General features: G+C 45.9%; 2 protein-coding genes across 2 annotated transcripts in view; both read left to right on the top strand.

The window, feature by feature from the left end:
• The first annotated feature begins 2,188 nt into the window (after positions 1-2,188).
• On the top strand, positions 2,189-14,631 carry PGK1 (phosphoglycerate kinase 1). Its single transcript, XM_035541337.2, has 11 exons — positions 2,189-2,343; positions 4,577-4,627; positions 5,704-5,859; positions 5,972-6,116; positions 7,872-7,975; positions 8,702-8,821; positions 10,674-10,788; positions 11,066-11,245; positions 11,963-12,140; positions 12,391-12,489; positions 14,145-14,631. The coding sequence occupies exons 1-11, from the start codon at positions 2,279-2,281 to the stop codon at positions 14,183-14,185; spliced, it is 1,254 nt and encodes a 417-aa protein (XP_035397230.1). The 5' UTR covers positions 2,189-2,278; the 3' UTR covers positions 14,186-14,631.
• Positions 14,632-17,673: 3,042 nt separating this feature from the next.
• Positions 17,674-20,718, top strand: part of AMOT (angiomotin) — a 62,056-nt gene continuing 59,011 nt past the window's right edge. The window contains exon 1 of the mRNA XM_035541400.2: positions 17,674-17,876. The gene's annotated coding sequence lies outside the window, so the exon portion shown is untranslated. The remainder of the gene's footprint in view (positions 17,877-20,718) is intronic.

The following is a 20,718-nucleotide window of genomic DNA, read 5'->3' as shown; positions in this document are numbered from 1 at the left end:
AAGGCTTTTCTTTTTTTCCTGTCTCCTTCCATCTTCCATTTCAAGGACAGAGAGATAGAGAAAAACAAAAATACCATCATAACATTCTTTTAAAATACATATGCTTTTGTATATTGCACTACTGCAAGCAGGGAAAAAAAACAAAACAAAAAAAACAAACCTTGTAGACTGTGCTGAAGCCTGTTTTTAAGTAGAAACTTAGAATGCAGACAGTAGTTATAAAAGCAGGAAGTTTTTGAAGACTGGATCATGTGATACAGATGAAGATGCAGATTATTGGTCTCCAAACCACAACCCTTCAGTTTATTTAATATAAATATGTAGGCCAGTGTACCAAAGCCCGTGATCTGTGATCTGTCTAAACTTGCCACAGTCTCATTCCTTTTTGCTAGGCAAAGCAGGCAGGATCATGCAGATGATGGCTGTGTCAGTCTAAAGTACAGCTTCTGTTTTGTATTTCTAGAAATTAGTTCCTAGGTGGTCACAGTCTAATACCAGATTTTTTTTCTTCATTTATCAGTCCTCTGCCCTCCTGTCTTTGTTGTATTGGTTAATTTAAAAGTGCAGGTTTTGAACTGTTTGCATGGGCTTTTTTCTTTAAATATTTGCAGTATATTCTAGATATTTCACAACAGGCAGGAAGGACAGAAAGGTGACTCAAACGTGGAAATGAGCTTTGAGTCTCGAACACGTGTCTGCAGTACTTTTCCTTTCTTTATTTTTTTAATTATATTCTGTCACCCCCACATTCTCGTGTGACTTTCTTCTCCTACCTTCTTCATAAAAAATGGAGAAAGAACAAGCAAACATAAAACCTGAGTACACCTTACAAACTAAGGCTGCTGTTATGCCCAAAATAATAGATCCTTAAAGCTGTACTAAGCTTCCAATTTTTGATTATTAAAGACATAATACAGTACTAGCCTGTTATATGTATATATTTTCTGTGGAGTTAGTCCTATTGAGTGGCATGTTCCTGGTTATTTTTAAAAATAAACCCTTTGGGGTTTTGATTATGCCCGACCTCGTAGGACTGGAAGTACATGGGCAATACTCCACAAATTCCTGTATGTCAGGTATTTTTACCATTTGATTATTTTTGAATTCATTCAGAATGACTTGTGTAGTCCTGAGCAACCTCTACTAACTGAGGATTAGTGCGTGTCCCCTGTCCCCTTCTCCTCGATCAGCCCTGGTGTGTAAGTGCCCTGCGTCTTATGTTACTGTGGGTGCTCAGGTTACCGTGTGCCTGCCATGCTCCGTGACATTTCTCCTTCAGCCTTTTTTACCTCGAGGAGATGGCACTCAAGCTTTTTGAAAGAAAGTCTTGTACTACTGAATGACTCCATTTACTGGGGAAAGCAACTCCAGGCTCTAAGAAGGCTGTGTTCAGGACCAGTTTAGGATTTGATGCTAATATCTTTTTATTCAGGCAGTGGGAGAAGGCCAATGGCATCCTGGCTTGTATCAGGAATAGTGATAGGATCAGCAACTAGCGATAGGACTAGAGGGAATGGCCTCAAGTTGTGCCAGGGAAGGTTCAGGTTGGAAATGAGGAGAAATTTCTGTCAGAAAGTGTGGTTAGGTATAGGGACAGGTTGCCCAGGGAGGTGGTGGCATCACTGTCCCTGGGGGTGTTCAAGGAAAGGCATGATGCTTGGGGACATGGGTTAGTGGGTGACATTGGTGGTAGGGGATGGTTGGACCAGATGATCTTGGAGGGCTTTTCCAACCTTAATGATTCTGTGATTCCAGCTTTACTTTCAGCAAATATCAAGACCATTACCAGACCTATTTAATTTAAACCCTGACCATAGGATTTATAGCCACAGACAAAACACGCAGCCACATGCTGACAAATGGAGGCGACGTGCGTGCCTGCCCTTCTCCGTCCTAAGGGGGGATTTTAGGATCTAGCTTTTTACAGCCTCACGGATGGCAGCGAGAGCTGTGAGGCTGAGGGGAGCGGGAGCAGACCGAACCCACAACCCAACGGCCCCGCGGCCCCACAGCGGCGGCCCGGGCTGCCCTCAGGCGGCCCCGCCCCCGCCGGCTCCGTGCGGGACGTGACCAGGCCCGGCCGCAACCAGGCCTGACGGCGGGGCTGGGCGGCTCGGCTGACGGGCGGGCGGCTCGCCCAATGGGAGCGCGCGGCGGGCGGCGCGGCCCAATGGGCCGCGGGCAAGGGCGGGCCGAGCGTGCGGCCGGCGGGGCGGGCCGGGAAGCGCCTCAGAAGGCGGGTGGTAGCCGGAGGGTGCGGATCGCAGCGGCAGCAGCCATGTCTCTCTCCAACAAACTCACCCTGGACAAGGTGGACGTGAAGGGCAAGCGGGTTGTTATGAGGTGAGGAGCTGGGCGGTGGGGAGCGGCTCTCCCCAGGCCCTGCCCGTGGCTCTCAGCGCCGTCGGGGCCCTGTGAGGGGGCTGTGGGGAGGGGGCTGGGTGCCCCAGCAGCCTGCGCAGCCCGCTGGGTTGGGTTGTGGGCTCGTTTTTATGGGAGGGCGCTCCAAAAAAGGTCCTTCCAGAAGAATCTCTTCACCAGCTCCCCTTCCCTTAGCGCAAAGCTGAAATGAGTGATGATAAGGTGAGAATACAGCTCTGCCCCGCTGGGAATGGTTCTGCTTCTTGGGCCGGGAGCTGAGCTGTAGGCATCCCGTGCTTCCTAATGCAGAGCCCTGAAACAGGAATTCACTATAAAACATCGGGGGCTGTGGAAAGCCTGGCGTGGGAACGGCTGCTAGGTGCTGGCAGATAAGGGCACCCAGGTATACCGCCCTAAATTCCTGTAACCGTGGGTTTCTTTGTCCAAGGTCACCTTACTGCGACCCGTTTGTATCAGCCGCCCTGTGTGGTGAGGAGGCGGACATAACAAAGCTGCAGCTTCTCTCCCACATCTCTTTATTTTGCCTCTCTTGTCTTATTTTGATGTAGTTCCCTCAAAATTAGATGGCCAAAAATCAGCTCCCATAATGAGAAGCTAGCTTGGGATTTGCACGTGTTTCTTAAATCTGGTACAAAAAAAAAGACCTTTATCTCTTTAACAACATACTTTTTTTTTTTACTCTGACTGGTCCGGGGATGGGTTAGCCAGCTTGTGGGCTCAGGTAATGGGTATAACCCGCCTGCAGTCCTGTGCCTGGCTGCAAAGGCTGAGTGAAGCAGCAGTTGGTGCTAATTTGAGTTTCCTGCCTGCACCTCATTTCCTCCAAAAGTCGCCACGTGCTCTTAGTACTACTAAAATTGATACCCTTCTTTTTTCTTTTCATGTTCATTGTAATTTTGGTATGTTCATAATGTTATTTTCCAGGCCTAATGCCAAAGGCAGAATCTTGGGAAGATGTTAGGACTGGGGAAGAGAAAGGGTTCAAGGAGAGCTCAGATTTCATTGGCCATAGCTGTGGTGGGGAGAAAGGGTGAACCTGGTCTTTTGTAGCTCTGATGGTTCCGTAAAGCAAACTGTTCTCTTATTCCTCGTGTTTCAGAAAAGCAGCATGATGGTGGTGCTTTTCTGTTCCCTTTATGGAATTAGTCCACTGTACCATGGGCTGCCAGTTCAATTTTTTCCGCTCAGCTACTCCTGCTTTGCTGGCAGCTTTTGTCATCATTCCCATATGGTTCTAGTGCTGAGCAGGCTACAAGAAAACTCGAGCAACTTCCAAAATTTCAGTGTTCTGTATATAGGTGTGGAGTGATGAAGGATAAACTTGAACAGAGCACTTCACTTTCCTCATTCTGATGTGCTGTTACAGTTGGTTAGACGTTCCCTTCCTCCCCGGAAGAAAAAGATCTTGCTCATAAGTGGCCACGCCGTGGCCACGCTTTCTCTGAGTGAGACAGGGAGGAGGAAAGCGGCTCAGTGAGTAATTTCTGCCCTTGGCTGTTACGAAACAGCCTCCTGCTGCAGCTGGTCACCACGTGGGCGCAAGGTGTGCTAGAGAGAAACTGATAGAACTCCTCCCTGCCATCCCCACATGGTGTGTGTAGGGAGGGAAGCGACCCCTGGATCTAGTCAGGTCTTCCCACAGGAGTGTGGTAGCTGCAGTACTCGGCTCTGGACAGATCAGAGCTGCTGAGAGCAGAAACTCACAGCTGTAAGCAATAATTGCGCAGCTTCTGTGAGCTTGCTTGCCGGCCATAGTAGTCCAGCTGGGTATTTCAGAAGCCTCTTTGAAGAGCACGATGTCGCCTTTCATTATTTGCTTCCTTTCCCTTGGAACCTGCTCGTCAGTGATCTGAGAGCATGGCTTTTAAAAATGAAGAAGCAAGCAGGAGCTTGTTCAATCTCAGTTTTATTTTCTGTTTCAGCATCATCACTCCTGCAGCCATGAGAGTTGGGTTGGATTGATGGTGTATCTTCACGAAGTCACACAACCTGATGCTTTTTCTCCATTTGTATTCATTACAAGCGCAAATGGCTGATAAGATACTGATTTGGAACGCACAAGGCAGCTAAAAATCTTACCCTAACCTTAACTGCAACATTGCTTTTCTAGGCAGCTCCCTTCCTGGCAGGTTACCTTGCTCTTTGTAAAAAGAAGTTTTAAGTATTTAATTTTTTTCTGTTTTTTTTTTTTAAGGGTTGACTTCAATGTTCCAATGAAGGATCACAAAATAACCAACAACCAAAGGTGAGCCTTTGATTTGTGGTTTCTGATTTGAAGCCTGGTTCTGTTAGCAGTACCTGCAGTGCTGCTGTGGTTAAGCTGTCACTGCCTAATCACTGAGTATTAGGTGTCTCAGAGAAGGTCTGACAGCTGTTGTTTAAAACTCCTGCAGCTATTTGCAAACTGTAGTTACTACGAGACTTACTCTCACTGTAGCTGCTGTGGAAAGCACATAGAAAACATCACTGAACTTTTCAGATCCTAAAACTTCATTCCTTAAACATGGTTGCAGCTTTATGGCCATGTCACAACCACACATCTGTTCAGCTTTGTTTGCCGTTTTTGATGGTAGTACCAGAAAACGTCCTGGCTCCTTACCCTGCAGTTGTGTTCACTTGCTGTCTAACGTTAGCCTACTTGAGCAGCATACAGAGACACACGGTTTAGGAGCAGTGATAGCAAATGTCCTGTTAAGCTTCTTCAGCATTTGTGGGCAGGTGCCAGTTTTGTTCGCCACTGGTCAGCATCCTCGTCATTCCTTTTTTTGGTTCAGGGTCACTAAATAAGGAAGCCTGGTTATGTTCAGATGTTTCCTGACATTTCATAGCTACAAACAATCAGCAGAATTTGGATGACGAGATAAATTTTACTTCTCTCTCCTACATCTCGCAGAATATAACAGTAGAACATGTGAAAACATGCCGGGACAGAGAACATAGTTGATGCATGATGTGTGATGGCTGTGCTTCGGGGATTGTCACAGTCCTTAGGAAAGGAATAGGCTGGGTTAGCTCCACAGGGAAAGATGTGCTCTGTAGGGTGTGATTAGGCTCTGAGATGTTTATCCTAGAGTAAGTTTTGAAGCTTGGCGTCCCTTTTAGGGGGTCCTGGTGGCAGTGCCCTGCTGGCTTTGAGGGGGAGGCTGAGCTGTGTGAAACTGTTAATCAGCGGTTAAACAATCATTCTGTCTAGCCCTTGTGCTTTCTCTTGCCCTTTTTGAGGGACAACTTCCAGGGCTCTTGTGTAAGTGCTCAGTAAGTCTGCTTTTACAGCAAACGCTCCTTGAATCCTTTTTCACTTGCTTTTCCCTGCCACTGCAGAATCAAGGCGGCCGTTCCTACCATCAAGCACTGCCTGGACCATGGAGCCAAGTCTGTGGTTTTGATGAGTCACCTGGGTCGCCCCGACGGTGTCCCCATGCCCGACAAGTTCTCCTTGGCCCCGGTCGCTGTGGAGCTTAAAGCACTCATGGGCAGGTGAAGTAGAGGAGCAGCTCAGCACGCGTCAGGCCCACCCTGTGCGTGGACCTGGATGCTTTCCTTTCAGAGAGTCGCTTGTAGGATGACGGGGTGTGTCTTCTGTTTGCAGAGAGGTCACTTTCCTGAAGGATTGTGTTGGTCCCGAGGTGGAGAAGGCCTGCGCTGATCCTGCAACTGGCTCCATCATCCTGCTGGAGAACCTCCGGTTCCATGTAGAAGAAGAAGGGAAGGGGAAGGATGCTTCAGGGAACAAGGTGAAACATCAAGTCTAGTTTTGTGCGTGCCTAATGTTTTAAACTGATGCTTGTGTGTTCTGCAATACGGAGATTGTCAAACCCATTAGAAGCCTGCCTGCTCCCAGAGCAGCCATCGAGAGCCAGGCTGCCTTGCACCTCTGACATTTTCTTGAAGGTCAGGGAGAACGCTTGCTCCAGACAGCTGCTTTTCTTAGCAATGGTGACCCAGTGACTTTACGCAGGCCTTGGCTCCTCGCAGATTTGGTGCGTGCAGGGGAATGCACATCGTGCGGTGCCCTTTAGGGGCTGACACAGGACTCCTGGCACTTAGGAAAATGGCCCAGAGAACTAGTGAGCCTTTGCAGCTCCAGATGGCAATGGGAAATTGAGCCAGTCTGGAATTACCGCAACCTTGTGCCACTGAAAGCTGATGTGGTGGCTGGGGGAAGAGTGGGACAAGAATTAAATTGGCTTTGGGAAACTGATTTTATGCACTTGTATGTGTACAGAAGCATGCAAAGCAGTTGGGCACGACAGGAGAGCTACGGCTGGCAGACCAGCTTCTCATCTTAACAGGTGAAAGTCAATGCTGTGGAAATAGTGACACAGCGCAAGACTGGGGGTTTCTAGCTGGTGCTTGAGAGGCGTCTTTCCAAGGCAAATCAGGTGGTAGGGGGTTCCTTCATTCAGAGCCTCTGCCTTCTGCTTACAGATGTTCAGGAATTTAATCGGAGCATTTCATCTCTTTGTGTCAAGTCAGGAAATTTAGCAAGTGAAGGAGCAGTTGACAGCATTATTTCAGAATCTGTGTAGTCCCTTTGGCTAGGCTGTGTGAATAAAAGGGCCCCCAAAGCTGTGTTGAACCTGTCTGGCATGTCTTAGAGTGCCTTGCTGCCATCGTCCCTGAATTAGAATTAGAGCTGTGTGCTAGCAGAGGCAGCAGGAGAAGAGCCCTCGCTCGGGGGGGGTGAGCTGATAAAGCAGTAAGGCAGTCAGGGATTGCCTAACTGCCAGTCCAGGAGGTTCTTTAACAGCAAGTGGTAGTGAACTCACTCCGAGCAGTCGCTGTTAGAGAGCTCTGCTGTTTTTCTCAAGGTGGGAAGGAAAATTGAGCTACTTGAGCCATCCCATGAGGACTTGGAGGGTGGAAAAGATCTCTCAGCAGAAATGCCTCTGGTTTTGCCCACTGCCCACTCAACCTGTCTCCAGCTTTCCTTTGTTGGCTGTTACAGCTGTGGCCTGTCGTAGGCTGCGGGCTATTTATAAGTTAATCCTCAGAGCAGATGCTAAATGAATCCCTTAGGAGCTTAGATACCACGCTTTCTCTGGTCAGTAGGTGGGCATGAGTGAGTTTGCTTTCATCTTGGTAGCGCCTCATCTCTGCACACCCTTCCTGTGTTACCTGGGATCGCCACGCAACCGGAGATCTGTTAGGAGACCAAGAGGTTGGTTGTGATGCAGCTCGTTCCTACCTCGTTGGTGTACGAAGATCCTGAAATGGGAACAGTCCTCAGGGATGTAGGAGCAGGCTCGGGGAGATGAAAGTGGAGTTGAAACCACTTAAACGTTTTTGTGGCTTCTGCTGGACTGGAAAAGAGCATATGAAATGCATTAAATGCATTGAGCCCCAGGATGAACAGATGGATTTCTCCAGCTGATTTTTCTTTGCTTTGGGGTTACGAGTCAATTGCTTGTTAATTGCTGAATTTGACTTCAATTTCAGTATCTACTCTGTGACTTGAATAGCACAAACTTGTCATTCTTTCCCTTTAGATCAAGGCTGATTCTGCTAAAGTGGATGCTTTCAGAGCCTCTCTTTCTAAACTGGGAGATGTTTATGTTAATGATGCTTTCGGAACTGCCCACCGAGCTCACAGGTACGTATCCCTTTTCCATCCACAGGCAGAACTGCAGAATGATGCCTGAGGTTTGCCCCCAGTTAAAATTACACACAGAGCTTTGCCCCCGTTTAAAATTAACTTATTTTGGAGCTTATCCCATTATTGTTCTGCTGTGTTTGTTCCTGAGTGACATATTTAGTGAAGACAGTTCTCTATAGTGTATGCTATCTAAAGTTTACCTCTGAGAACAGGCAACAGCTGAAACTCCTAAGACTTGAATGAACTTTTTAGGCTTTGAAGATACAAAATTACTTGTATTAATTGTCCTGCGATTCCAGCAGACCTATTTTCCTAAAGATGAATAACTCCAGATGGGTTATTCTCATGGAGTGTGTTAGATATGTGTTTGAAACTCCGCAGTGCTCATCTTGGAGCTTGATTTCCTAATCAGTGTTACTGGAGGAAGACACATCTGTTCCTCCTGTGCTTTTGTCCGTCATCATTTTGGATTACTAATTAATGCTATAAATGTATCACATATCAAAATGACTGTGCAAAAGCAATCCTGGAGAGTCAACTTTACAGCTGGCTTATCAAACTAGGAAAAGAAAATCCCCATGTTTGTTTTCATGCAGGTAGGAGCTGCTCTCCTTGCTGTAGCTGACTAAAGAATTGGCTTTAGAGTGCTGTGAGACACGTGGATGTTTGAACCTTCACTAATAGAACATTTTTCCTTTCCTCACTCTTATCTTCATTCTACAGTTCCATGGTAGGTGTCAGTCTTCCTCAGAAGGCTGCAGGCTTCCTGATGAAGAAAGAACTGGATTATTTTGCTAAGGCCCTTGAGAGCCCAGAGAGACCCTTCTTAGCAATTCTGGGCGGGTAAGACTCAAGAGCATACCAGCTTTTTATTTCTCTTCAGCACCTCTGTCAGGGTTGTTTTGGTTTGCTTCAAACAAGTGCTTTCCTTTGAGCTGTACCTGCAGTTCAGATTTGTAGATAATTCTTGAGATCTCTGTAAGATGTGGGTTAGATGGGAGCTAGCTTACCCCGTGCAGCCCTGTGGTAGTACTGTCAGGGCCTGCTCATACCTTGTGGCCTCTCGCATCCTCCTGAGACAGCCCACAGCAGCTCGCCGGACGGCTGACCCAGAACTGACACACATGCTGGCCCTGAAATATTGTCAGTGACCTTTCCTCCGTGGTTCAGAGTACAAGCATCCTGCAAGCTCAGCGCTGTGTAAGTTGACACGGTCTGTCATTATGCAACCGTGGCCTACTGTAGCTGCCCGGGCCTCTGTTCTTTAGCAGCAGCTAGTGCGCAAAGAGAATCAAAGGTGCAAAACCAAATGACTGCTTGTGTGTAGAAATAAATTATCACTGCTGCCAGTTTTTGTCACATGCACACTTTTATGGAAGTGTTTCAGTTCGTCAGGCGAATTAAAATACTTTGTAAAATACAGTAACACAGAGCTTGGACACTAACGTCCCCGCGATGATAAAATTACGTGGCTTATTCCTGTTCTTTGCGCCCAAAAACATGCTCTGCAAGAAGTAGTACTCAGTTCTCATTTTATACTTTTCCTGTGATCTTGATTATAATAAGTAGTGCTTTGTTTTTATTAGTACCCTTCCAAGATTTAGAGCTGCAGGTGACCCACACTTGCAGGCTGTGTGTGGTTCAGCTGCAGGCTGGCTATTGCTTATACATAACAAAACTGGACCCAGAATCTGTACTGAGAACAACTGTACTAATGAGGTAGAAATAAAATGTGTTGGCAAAGAGACCACGTGCAGGAAAGTAATTTCAGTGTCAGCAGCAGGATGTGCACAAAAGAAAGAAACAAAAATCTAATTTACCTTGAGGCTGGTGGCTGGTTTGTACCAGAGCTCTCTGCAGTCACTGAGGCTGGAATTGTAGAGGCATCGCCTGTTTATTCTGATGAGGTCTGAAAGCACTTCATTAATGAAATCTGTATCATTATCACTGTTTTAGAGATGAGGTAACTAAAGGAAGAAAAGGAAAGAGTCTTGTCTAATGTCATCAAGCAGGGCATAGCCATACAGATATCAATGAAAGTCTCTTGAGTGTCAGCCTAGGTAACTTTCTAGGGTCTTTATGAAGCTTTCTTTAGGTAACAATGTCATGGGGCATAAAGGGGGAGGGTAAAAGATCTGTCTATTTGCTGTTGCTTCCTGCCATTCCCATATGAAGTAATTTTGGCATTGTTATTCCAAATGCTGGAATGTTTGGGCTGTGAGTGTGATGGGGTGCTGGGCCCGGACTGGTTACAGGAGCTGGGCACATGGCAGCTGGTACAGTGGATCTGGGGTTGGGCCACAGTTGTGAATGGTGGAGATCTGATCTCTGCTCTGCATGGATGGACAGTCAGGGGAAACCAGCCTGTGAAGTGCCAAATTCATTTTATATTTAAATAGGAGAAAAACAGAGGGCTAATAATGCTCTTGTAAGTTGCTGTTTAATACTGACCTGTTGATTTGCCAAATTCCCTTTCTGCCCATTCCCCATAACTCTTCTGTTGGACCATTCTCTCAGAAAAACCTTGAGGTATCAGAGAATTGCCAGTACTGACTAGCAGTTGGATAATTCTGCTTCAAACTCTTATCCAAGAAGTCCTTGGTGAGGCTTCCTGCTTAGTTCAAGATAGAATAAAGTCTGAGAATTTTGGGCAGTGACTGCACTGTTCACTCTCTTTCCTCCTCTCCTTCACCAGAGCGAAAGTTCAGGATAAGATCCAGCTGATCAATAACATGTTGGATAAGGTCAATGAGATGATCATCGGTGGTGGAATGGCATTCACCTTTCTTAAAGTGCTTAACAACATGCAGGTATGAAAAGAGCAATTCTGGGTCTGCTCCTAGGAAAAAAATATGGTCAGTATATATGGTGGGATCGGAAACCGGTGTGTCAACTCTCTGCAAGACCAGGGAGCACTCAGAAGGTACTTGACAATCAGGTTGCAAAAATTGGATCGCAGTATGTGTCTTAGTGCTCTAAGAAAACTTCCCAGAATTGCTGAATGGTGTGGCTTGACTGCTTCTGTTCTTTTCTGTACCAACCAGTAGCTAAACAAATGCCTTTCTTTTTTCCAAATAACTTCTGTAGATTGGCAACTCTTTGTTTGATGAAGAGGGATCAAAAATTGTCAAGGACCTGATGGCCAAGGCAGAGAAGAACGGTGTGAAGATTACTCTGCCTGTTGACTTCATCACTGCAGACAAATTCGATGAGCATGCACAGACTGGGGAAGCCACGGTGGCTTCGGGCATTCCTGCTGGCTGGATGGTAGGTTTCAATGGACTAGAGAAAATAACAGGGAGCACTGGGGTGGGAAGGGCATGTCTTAAAGGAATAAAAAAGAGTAATTGAGATCCTTTGCTAATGTTTCTGAAGGCAGCCTAGCTGCATGGAGTTCTCAGGCTTAATAAAAAGAAAGCCCTGTGGCTTGTCCTGATTTTTTAAGTGTAAAATAGCTTTTGTAGAGATTTGGATTAAAACAGCAAAAATCCTCTAAAACCTTCAGATCTGAATGCAGTAGGAGTCCCTTTTATTTGACTCGAATTTAATTAGTTGGCAAAAGCTTCTAACTAAGACTTTATGCTTCTGACATTGATTTTAAAAATGACTTCTTCGTACTAGGAATACAAATTCCACTCCAGACTCCGTCCTACAGCAGCAGCTGCTGGCAAGTTGCGTTGTTACTTAGCATTCGGTGCCTACAGAGAAACTCTTGCTTCATGTCTGGTCTGCTATATCTAAGTCAGTGGCAAGTTTGATGCTATGGAAACGGTACCATCAAGTCCTACAAGGCCTGTGGCTATAGGCTGCTTTCTTTGGACTTAATAAGGTGTTTGACAACGTGGGGTGAATAGCAGGGTTGTTGGCTTGGACCTTTAATGAAAGGTGGGGGAGGAGCTTTTGAGGATCCCACCAAAAAGGCATTGGTGATTTAAGCTGAGGCTTGGCAGGAGCTATATCTCTGAACTCTCTTGCTTGTCTTAGGGCTTGGACTGTGGCCCTGAAAGCGTTAAGAAGTTTGTTGAAGTTGTGGGAAGGGCCAAGCAAATAGTGTGGAATGGTCCAGTGGGTGTCTTCGAGTGGGACAAGTTTTCCAAAGGAACCAAAGCTTTGATGGACAAAGTGGTGGAAGTCACTGGCAAGGGCTGCATCACCATTATTGGTAAGTAGTTGCACGTGTTCTTGCTTTTCTAAATGCAACAAGGAAGCTTTTGTCTACTAGCACCACATTAAAAATGTGGTCAAATTGTTTTTCTTCATAATGCTTTCAGTTTTCCTTCAGCGTGCAGACGTGACTTTAAAAACTGCCGTATGTACTGAGGATCTGGGAACAGAACCAACCTGCAGCAAGGCTTTGTGCCTTAAGCTGAACAAAATCTTAATTTCTTCTGTTTCATTTTCTTGTGCTGCAGGTGGTGGAGATACAGCTACTTGCTGTGCGAAGTGGAATACTGAGGATAAAGTTAGCCATGTCAGCACCGGAGGTGGTGCCAGCCTGGAACTGCTAGAGGGTAACTGTTCTTTTCTCTTGTTTGAGCAAATCAGGCAGTTCTGGGTGCTCTGCCTTGCTTTGATAGTCCGGAAAGCACAACAACAGGGTGAATGTCTACTCTGTTTCACCAAGTGGAGTTGCAGGTAGCTTTTGAATAATGAGAGCAATGAGATCCTCATAGCTCTTTTTTTCTTCCTCCTAGAGGAAGAGGAAAGAAAATGGAGTATTCTTGCAAATAGCATAGACTGCTACTCCCAGGCAGCAAAAAAGCTGGAATAGAAAGTAAAACAGCCTTGAGAGCGGGCTCTCTATAAATAGATGATTCCCTGAGACATGTTAACCAGGCTGTTTATAGTTTCCAGTTTCAGTTAGGGAAATCTCATCAGAATAGTCTGGAATTTTGGTTTACAAGCTTCCTTTTGGGAGCATGGTTTAAAATCCCCTGGTTTTGGGGAGCCCTCTAGTGATCACTTAACAAATCTGCACAAGAATACTCGGAATCCAAAATGGTGAGAATTTACAGGATTCTTCTAATGAGTTGCATTGTACTCTAAATGAGTTTTTATTTCCTCTGGTAATTAGCTGTTTCCCAATATGTGTAAATTATCTAATGCTGTCAACTTCTCTGTAGAAGAGAAACTGGAATAAACTGCATTGCAGCTGTTGGTTTCCAGCAGTTATATGTGAGACAGAGCTTTTGTTTCTGTTGCCTAGGGAGTGATGGTAAAGGGAAAGAATGCAGATGGCTAGAATGAAACTGTGCAACTGATTTATTCGCAAGGACAAAGTTGTCTAAGTTTTGGCCCAAAATGTGGGTTTGTGTGTGTGATCTTTTAAATGTAACGGAAGTCTAGCTAATTAGAAAAGCCTCTGAAGATTATTTGAATAAGAAAAAATAGTTAGTTGGTTGTGAACAGTGTTAAAATTCAGTGCTGCTGCACAGCTTGTGCATTTGAAGGTAGGTGGGGGGGGGAGCAGAAAGTTCTCCATTATTAAAGTAGGACAATAAGCTAAGAAGATGCTTTAGAAAGCATCGCACTTAAAAATAAATAAATAAATTAAAAATGCAGGGCCCCCATGCCCAAAGAGGAGCATATTCCTTACCCCCCTCTGTTGGAATGAGGTGTGCAAATATCTGGACCTGGGTGTTTCAGTCCCAGGAAAAGACTCAAGTCTTATAGCAGGCTCTGTTCCTTTTTCTGAATTCATTCTTAAAATTTCCACCACATGCTCCAAAATACTATTTACATGCCACTAGAGATTGAAGAAAGTATGCAGCAACTCCCTAGGTCCAAACAAAAAATCTGTTTGCCATCAAGCTTCGTGGAAAAATATCTTAGGTGTTTGGATCTGACCCTAGCAGGAACTTGGATAGAAACTTGGCATTATTGTTAATTGAGCATTGACAACTGTGGACCGTTAATCTGCTGCTGACACACGAGTGCAGCTGTGCTCTGGATACTCACCACAGCCCCAAAATGTATTTGCTGTGTGGAGCAGTTTAAATGTAACCCATATGCCTTCATAGCCAAAGATGTCAACGGGAGTGCACGTAGAGCCATCTTTAACCTATGGTTTCTGTTTCTTATCTGTGTAAATGTTGCAGCTGTAAGCATAAAGCTAAGTACAGTTGGAGGGTCCTTAACTTTATTGGAATTTTTTTTTACCTAACAGGTAAAGTTCTTCCTGGCGTGGATGCCTTGAGCAACGTGTAGAGAACGGTGTATCACCCCAGTTCCTGGTCCCGTGCACAGCCCCTGAGATTCAACACTTCAGTGCTTCTGTATTTCATCTCTGCGATAGGCAGATCACAGAATGTAAACCGAAACTGGACAGGGTTGGAGGAGAAGACAGGAGAGAGATGATATGACTGCAGTTTACATGATGTGGATTTGTCCACTCTTATCCCACTTGAATTAATGTAGTGCATTTAAACCGTTGTTGTGGATTTAGAGTGTATATATTTATATTTTGCCTTTTCAAAGAGATTAATCCCTAGTAGGCATGTCTGTTTCTCAGAAAGGAGTGCACTGTGTAGCTTCTTCAATGTTCCTAGCAGGCATTTTCATCACTTGCCACAGTTCAGAAACAAGAGGGGACTCCAATTTTTTGGAGGCTGATTGTAATAGCTGCTGAATAAACATATTTAAAATGCCAACAACTTGTATGTGGTCCTTCTTTCACATTTTTGGAACAGGTTATGTTACAATACCTTTGTTCTAAGCATCAGGAGTCAGATCTTTTTTCTTTTTGTACTAATTGCAGTATTTGTAAATATCCTTTCGTTTTTACCCATGGATTTGTAAGCATCCAGTCATCAACAAAGTGAACTTTGTTGGTAAGGAAGTTGTTGCAGATATACTGTTATGTCAAAACTTCCATACCATCAAGTAATAAGATGAATTTTTGAATGTGCAAGAATAGTATAAAAAAAAAAATGTGCAAATTTAAAAGTGTGGTTTTCTCTAGAGAACTTGCTGTATAGTAGGTATCTAATGTATCTAATCTGAGTACTGGAACCTTTGAAGACACAGGTGAAAACTTGAAGATTCTTACCTCTCCTCTCCTTTATATGCAAAGAGAACCGCAGTGCTCCTTTCCTCGAATATGTGATCCAAAAAAGCACTAGAACTAGCATAGCAAAGCACCCACTTTGGACAATCGGGTTTGTGTTTGGGGACTAAGCATACTGCAGACCCATGAGGACTGTTAGTGGAGGACCACCAGCGTGGTGCAAATGTATGCAGTTGGAATTCCCATTTTGGCTGTCAGGGGTTGGCTCCTATCCTTGCTGTAGGACCCAAATGCAAGCACAGGGTGGCTCTAAACCAAAACCAGGGCTGTGCCAAACTTCAGATTGGTTTGAAATCAGCCAAAAGTGTGGTTTGGATTTAGTTAGTCATAGCTCCACTCACAAGAACTGCAAGAGAACTCAGTGGTCCAGCTGAACTGCCTGTGCATCTTCTAGCTGGATCAGAGAACAGAAACTGCTGTAAAGCAGCGACTGCCTGCCTTGTCAGGGTGTCATCTGGGGTGTTTTGCATGGTCCGAGTTGAATAAAGCAGGTGGGATGAACCAGGGAGAGGGTCTCTGAGGTAAGCACCAAGCCGCAACACAGAGTATGCTTTTCACTTAATTGGTACATACATACGCAGTATTACCAAGACAAAATGAAGGTATGTGCTGGAAACAGACACGGCCTATCTGCCAAATTTTGCTAGGTCTCAGCGGGATGTGAATTAAAACCCAATAAAGTTAAAGTGCACATAAAGTTGCATATGAAACTTATACTTCATGCATTTTAAACCTAAAAGTGACTCTTGCAAAGAAACTAGAAATAATGCAAATGTCTGCAGCACTGTGGTTTTCTCCTCCTCCCTTCCTTTGTAACTCTCCCAAGCATTGTCTGATTACGCATGAATGATGCAGATTTTTGCTAGGATTGCTTTCTAGCTGTTACTCATGTTTTCCAGGCAGGGGTGCAGACCTCCGACAGCTGCGGTAACGAGGCAAAGAAAAGAGTGAGCTTGTCGGCCGCAAAAAGACTATGGATTTTGGAAATCCAGTACTACAAAAACAAACATTCCACCATGTTTTATAACAGACCATTCTTGTCTGGCTCTGGCAAACAAGGCCTCATGACAGCACGGCCCATTTTAGTGTCACTCTTACACCCGTGTTGCTGGATTCCCATGGAGCAAAAACAAGACTTTCCCTCCATAGTTTCTTTCTTGGTGTTTACAGTGAAAGGTTGGTGTGTGGCCACTACCTCACTTTTTCCCCCCCCTCCCCTTCTTCATCACAAGCAACAAAACAAAGCTGTCTGTAATCAAATATAGCAAGGAGTCACAAGGCTCTATGAACACAGATGTCTGCGCTTAAAAACATTTTTGCACCTGACTTGCTTGCTATTCCATCTTTAAAACGTTGAGGGTGGTGGTGGTGTTTGTTTTTGTGTGTTTTTTTAACTATTACAACTTTCAGGTCTGTGTGCTAACCCTGACAGATGCTTGGTTTTAAGGGTTTTAAAGTGAAGGGGATGAAGCGTAGACTGCAGGAGCTGTACACTTGATGACCAGCAGTTGATTATAGACAATTTCCAGTTATTTAAGCTTTACCTATTAAGTTTTTGTTTTAGTAACCACTACTGAAGTGATAAAATTTTTTGAGGCATCCAGAGGTGCTTCCATTGTTACATTTTACATCCTCTGGAGTCACACTGTTCTTTCTAGATTATTTTTGTGTATGTTTGGAGATAATTCTAGACATGCATCTTCAACAGTTCTGCCTTTGGGTGCCTTTTGTTGAGAGTGGTTTGGGGGCAATGATGCTAGAAATGTGGAAGAGAGGTTAAAAGATGAAGCAGTTGCAGAAAGCTTGCAAGGTGCAGATAGCAGATTTAGCCTATTCAGCAATGGGCTGATAACCAAGTGAGATGAAAAAAAGAAAAATGTGAAGAACCTAGGTCCCCATAGCTGAGATCATAAAAAAATGTTGATGCAAAAGACTAAATTTGCAGTCAGGAAAGTAAAATAAGCTTCTCTTAGGCAGAAATACATGGGCCTTCTTAGGGGTGTCTCCCTGTATAAATTACAGTCTACTGTAAACGGCAGGACGTAGAGAAAGTGTTTCCACATAGTAAAAAGCGTAATTGATGGCAGTTTTTCAAGTTACTCAGTACTGAAAATTGCAGTCACAGGTAGCATTGGTGACTCAAGGCCACAGGCAGAGCCATCAGCCCTGGTGTGCCAGAGGCAGGGCAAAATATCTTTAATAATTGCAGATCTGGCCAGCCAGGAGGCCAACTGCGTGGCGAATGTACCTTCGTACATCAGAAACATCAAAACTTTGTGCTCCAGCGCTGCCTTTCCACAGAGGGGGCCTCGGGTGGGCAGCAGCCATTTTGTGAGGCAAGCCACCCCGTGGGTCGCATCCCGCTCCCTCGGCGGTAAAACCACCTCCGTCTTTTTATTTTATTTTTGGACACCGGGCTCTGCTGCGTATCTCACAGCCTGGAGAGTGTTTTTGAAAAGGACTTGAACACTTTTAGCCCCTCAGTTGCCTGCTAGCGAGGAGCTGCGGAGGGACCCAGCAGAGCCTGACACGACAGCTCTGCCCCGCCCACAGCCGCCTCCCCTCAGCCGGGCGAGGCGGAGCTGGCCGTGAGGAGGAGGAGGAGAAGGAGGAGGAAGAGGAGGGCGGACTACGCCTCCCGGCAGTCTCTACAGCGCCCGGCCCGACGAAGGATGCCGGGTGCCGTAGTCGGGGCCGCCTGGTGAAAGTTAATAACCGAAGGCGCCTCCCCGAGCTCCGCGGCACCTCTCGTTGCCATGCCGGCTTTGTCGCCTCGGCGGGGGCAGCGGCACGATGGATGAACGGGCGCCCGCCGGGGCAGGCGCCCGCCGGGTAAGAAGCGGGAGGGGAGGAAAAGGGGAGGCTCTGGCCGCCGCTGTGAGGCCGGCTCCGGGAGGGGAAGGCGGCTTCGTGGTGCCCCGGGTAGGGCCCTGCCAGCCGGGATGCCGGGCTCGGAGGCAGGTGCAGCAGAGAGCGGGGGGGACGCGGCCCCGGCCCTTTCCTTGGAGCCCTCCGACCGCTCGCCCAGCCTGAGGGAAACGCCGGCCTCGTACGCACACCCCAGCTGGCCCCCCTGGCTCCCCGCTGCCCTCCCAGAGAGGGAAAAGCCCTTTCGTGGGAGGGGAGAGGGCTGCGAGGGTTTGCTGTGGGTATCTGTTGCGAGGACCTGGCTGAGTCCATGCAGAGGAGAGAGCGGAGCTGTCCTGACCTTTCCCAGGTCCATTTTCAAGTCCAGGGGATGTTCTGCTGCCCATAGTCGTGCAGAAGAGGTCCGTGGCCTGCCTGGTGCCTTCCGACCCTGCTTGCCCCCAGCACCCGCAGCAGCCCAAACCTCGAATCAAGTGGAGGTGACTCCAAGTCCTCCAGCTTCCATCTCTGAGAGGAGAAAGCGTCAGCATGTGGGTGATAATCTCACGAGTGCTGAAAAACTCTGCTTTTGTGTCCTTGCCCTTTACAGAGTGGGGTCCCACTTAGCCCCTTCGGGTCTGGGTTTAGCTGTCCCTGCTGCCGCTTCACAGTCTGCCATTAGGTGCAAAGATTGTGCCTTTTGTTAGCAGACTGATTCAGGTAGGTCTATAAATAAATATTCACCATCAGACTTACCATATGGTTGAGGCAGAACCACAGTTCCATCTGTCTCAATACCAGGATATCTTTTTGATAAAGGTAAGGGCTGGAAGGCTGAATCTTTAGTCACACAGGAACCTGGTAGGTGACCTTAAACATCCACTGCTTTTGCTTGGTGCTGTAAATAGCCTAAAATCAACTGAACCACCAGCAGATGGTAGGACGCCCCAGCATTTCCATGGTACAAGCTCCTGGGGGGCTGTTCTCACTTTTCACAATGTTTGGGCACAGGTTCCTTGCCTGGAATCCTCCACTGTGCAAAGCATAAAGAAGATCCCCGTTCGATAATCAGGTTAAAAGTTTCTGTGTGTCACCTCTAATAAATGATCCTCAGTTCAGCCCTAATGCGATAGAAAATAACAAATTCCGTTTTAATTCACTGCTCATCTTTATTCCACTTTTTAATAATAATTTTTCATTAAGCTGCTAATCCTGTCCTAGCACTTCTAATCAGTGAGGCTCAAGGTGCTTTACAAAAGAAGTAAGAATATAATTATTCCAATTATCCTCATTAAGGCCGATATTCTTAACTTTTCAGCAGCTTCTACAGATAATATAGGTCATAAATAATTAAGAGTATAATCTAATTAAAATAAATCCCCAGTCGTAAACCAGAGGGCTGCACTGAAGTAGCCAGCCTTCAAAGGCATGGCCTTGTAACCTAACCTCCCTGATCAGAACAGTATCTCATTAACCTGTGACTCCTCACTCTCCTGACCTCGCTGCCCCTGCAGCAGGTACTTCCAGGTGCCTGTGCAGGACCCCAGAGAGGGAGAGGGCCAGGGTGGTTGTGACAAAAGGCATTCTTGAGAGTGTTCTCTTATAGAAGCCCCTTATCTGGTCATTTGAATAAAGGTCTGGTGTTTGGAGGGTTATCAAAACCTACAGTCAGAACTGAGCAAAGGTAGGCATGGAACTAGTTCATTTTTTTAGCGGAAGAGAACTAGTTATTGCAAAGTAGAACTGTTGCTCAAACTGGATTCCAGAAGATACAAAGAAGGTTGTGTCCTGGGTCAAGTTCATATGTGACCTAAATAGAATTCTGACCCACAAAACTCACTGCACGCCAACTTCATCAAAGTCAATGCGAACTTTCATGTCTGGGAGTTCAGTCTCTAAACTGCTCCTACTGAAGTGGATCTCTGTATTCTAACACCTGGGTGTCCCCACTGGAAGCTGACTATCTCAGGACTGCTGTTTATCTACAGAATTCACCAGCTGGGCTACATGGGTGAAATCCTTGTTCTCATTCCAAGTACCTGCTGTCACATATTAGTTATTCTGTGGGAATGTTTGTGCTCTGATTTGTGGTTACGCAGTGTTCGGTGATGACCTAATTGCAGCATTCTCATTAGGCAGAGAAATTTGAGTTTGGCTTTATAGTTCACCTCGGTAAGTCAGTCATTGCTCTAGAATATGTCTACATCAGTACTGTCACTTTAGCCCAATGTTTTATGGGGGATCATAAGGCTGATGGATGCGTTTTGAAATGTGTGCATCTATAACAGCATCTCACACTACCATTGTAGCATGTAACAGCAAGCACAGACCATCTTGTAGGTAGAAATGGCTGAATCTGATAAGCTTCAGCAGCTTTCTTACCACTGAGGAAACCACCTGTGTTAGTGTGGTGTTGGGTAATTTCCTTGAAAGTTGGCGATACATGAAAAGAGCTATGAACGAAGCTGGAAAAGGCCAGCCTGCCTTTCTGAGCCTCTCGTGAAGAGGCTTAGTCTTGGCCATGGGGATAACAGTGTAATTTTCAGAGGTAACTCAAAGGGATGCTGACTGCATGTTGTATTAAAATGAGTCCCTGAGACCCATAGGGTCTGGTAGAGGCCTGATTTTGATCCATCTGTGCTGTAATTTCTTCATTTGTAAAACTCAAATGCATTGTGTTAAACTGTAATTGTCTGGTATGCTGGGGTATTTGAATAGCAAGGCATGACTGGAGCTCCAAGAAATGCTGGCAGTACTGGAAATGTGCTGCAAATGACCAGGGAACCCGTGGAAGTGAGGCGGCAGGGAGTGCAGACACCTTGAGCTG

Source organism: Cygnus atratus, chromosome 13 (assembly GCF_013377495.2).
Source record: "Cygnus atratus isolate AKBS03 ecotype Queensland, Australia chromosome 13, CAtr_DNAZoo_HiC_assembly, whole genome shotgun sequence".
Classification (NCBI taxonomy): Eukaryota; Metazoa; Chordata; class Aves; order Anseriformes; family Anatidae; genus Cygnus; species Cygnus atratus.
Note: the sequence above shows the minus strand (reverse complement) of the source record. Positions and strands in the feature narration are given on the sequence as shown.

Bases quoted from the DNA above. Each gene is read 5' to 3' on its own strand.
- PGK1 (XM_035541337.2), top strand. From the start codon at position 2,279: ATGTCTCTCTCCAACAAACTCACCCTGGACAAGGTGGACGTGAAGGGC. The intron at 7,976-8,701 runs GTACGTATCCCT...TTCATTCTACAG, and splicing joins ACTGCCCACCGAGCTCACAG to TTCCATGGTAGGTGTCAGTC. The intron at 12,490-14,144 runs GTAACTGTTCTT...TTTACCTAACAG, and splicing joins CAGCCTGGAACTGCTAGAGG to GTAAAGTTCTTCCTGGCGTG.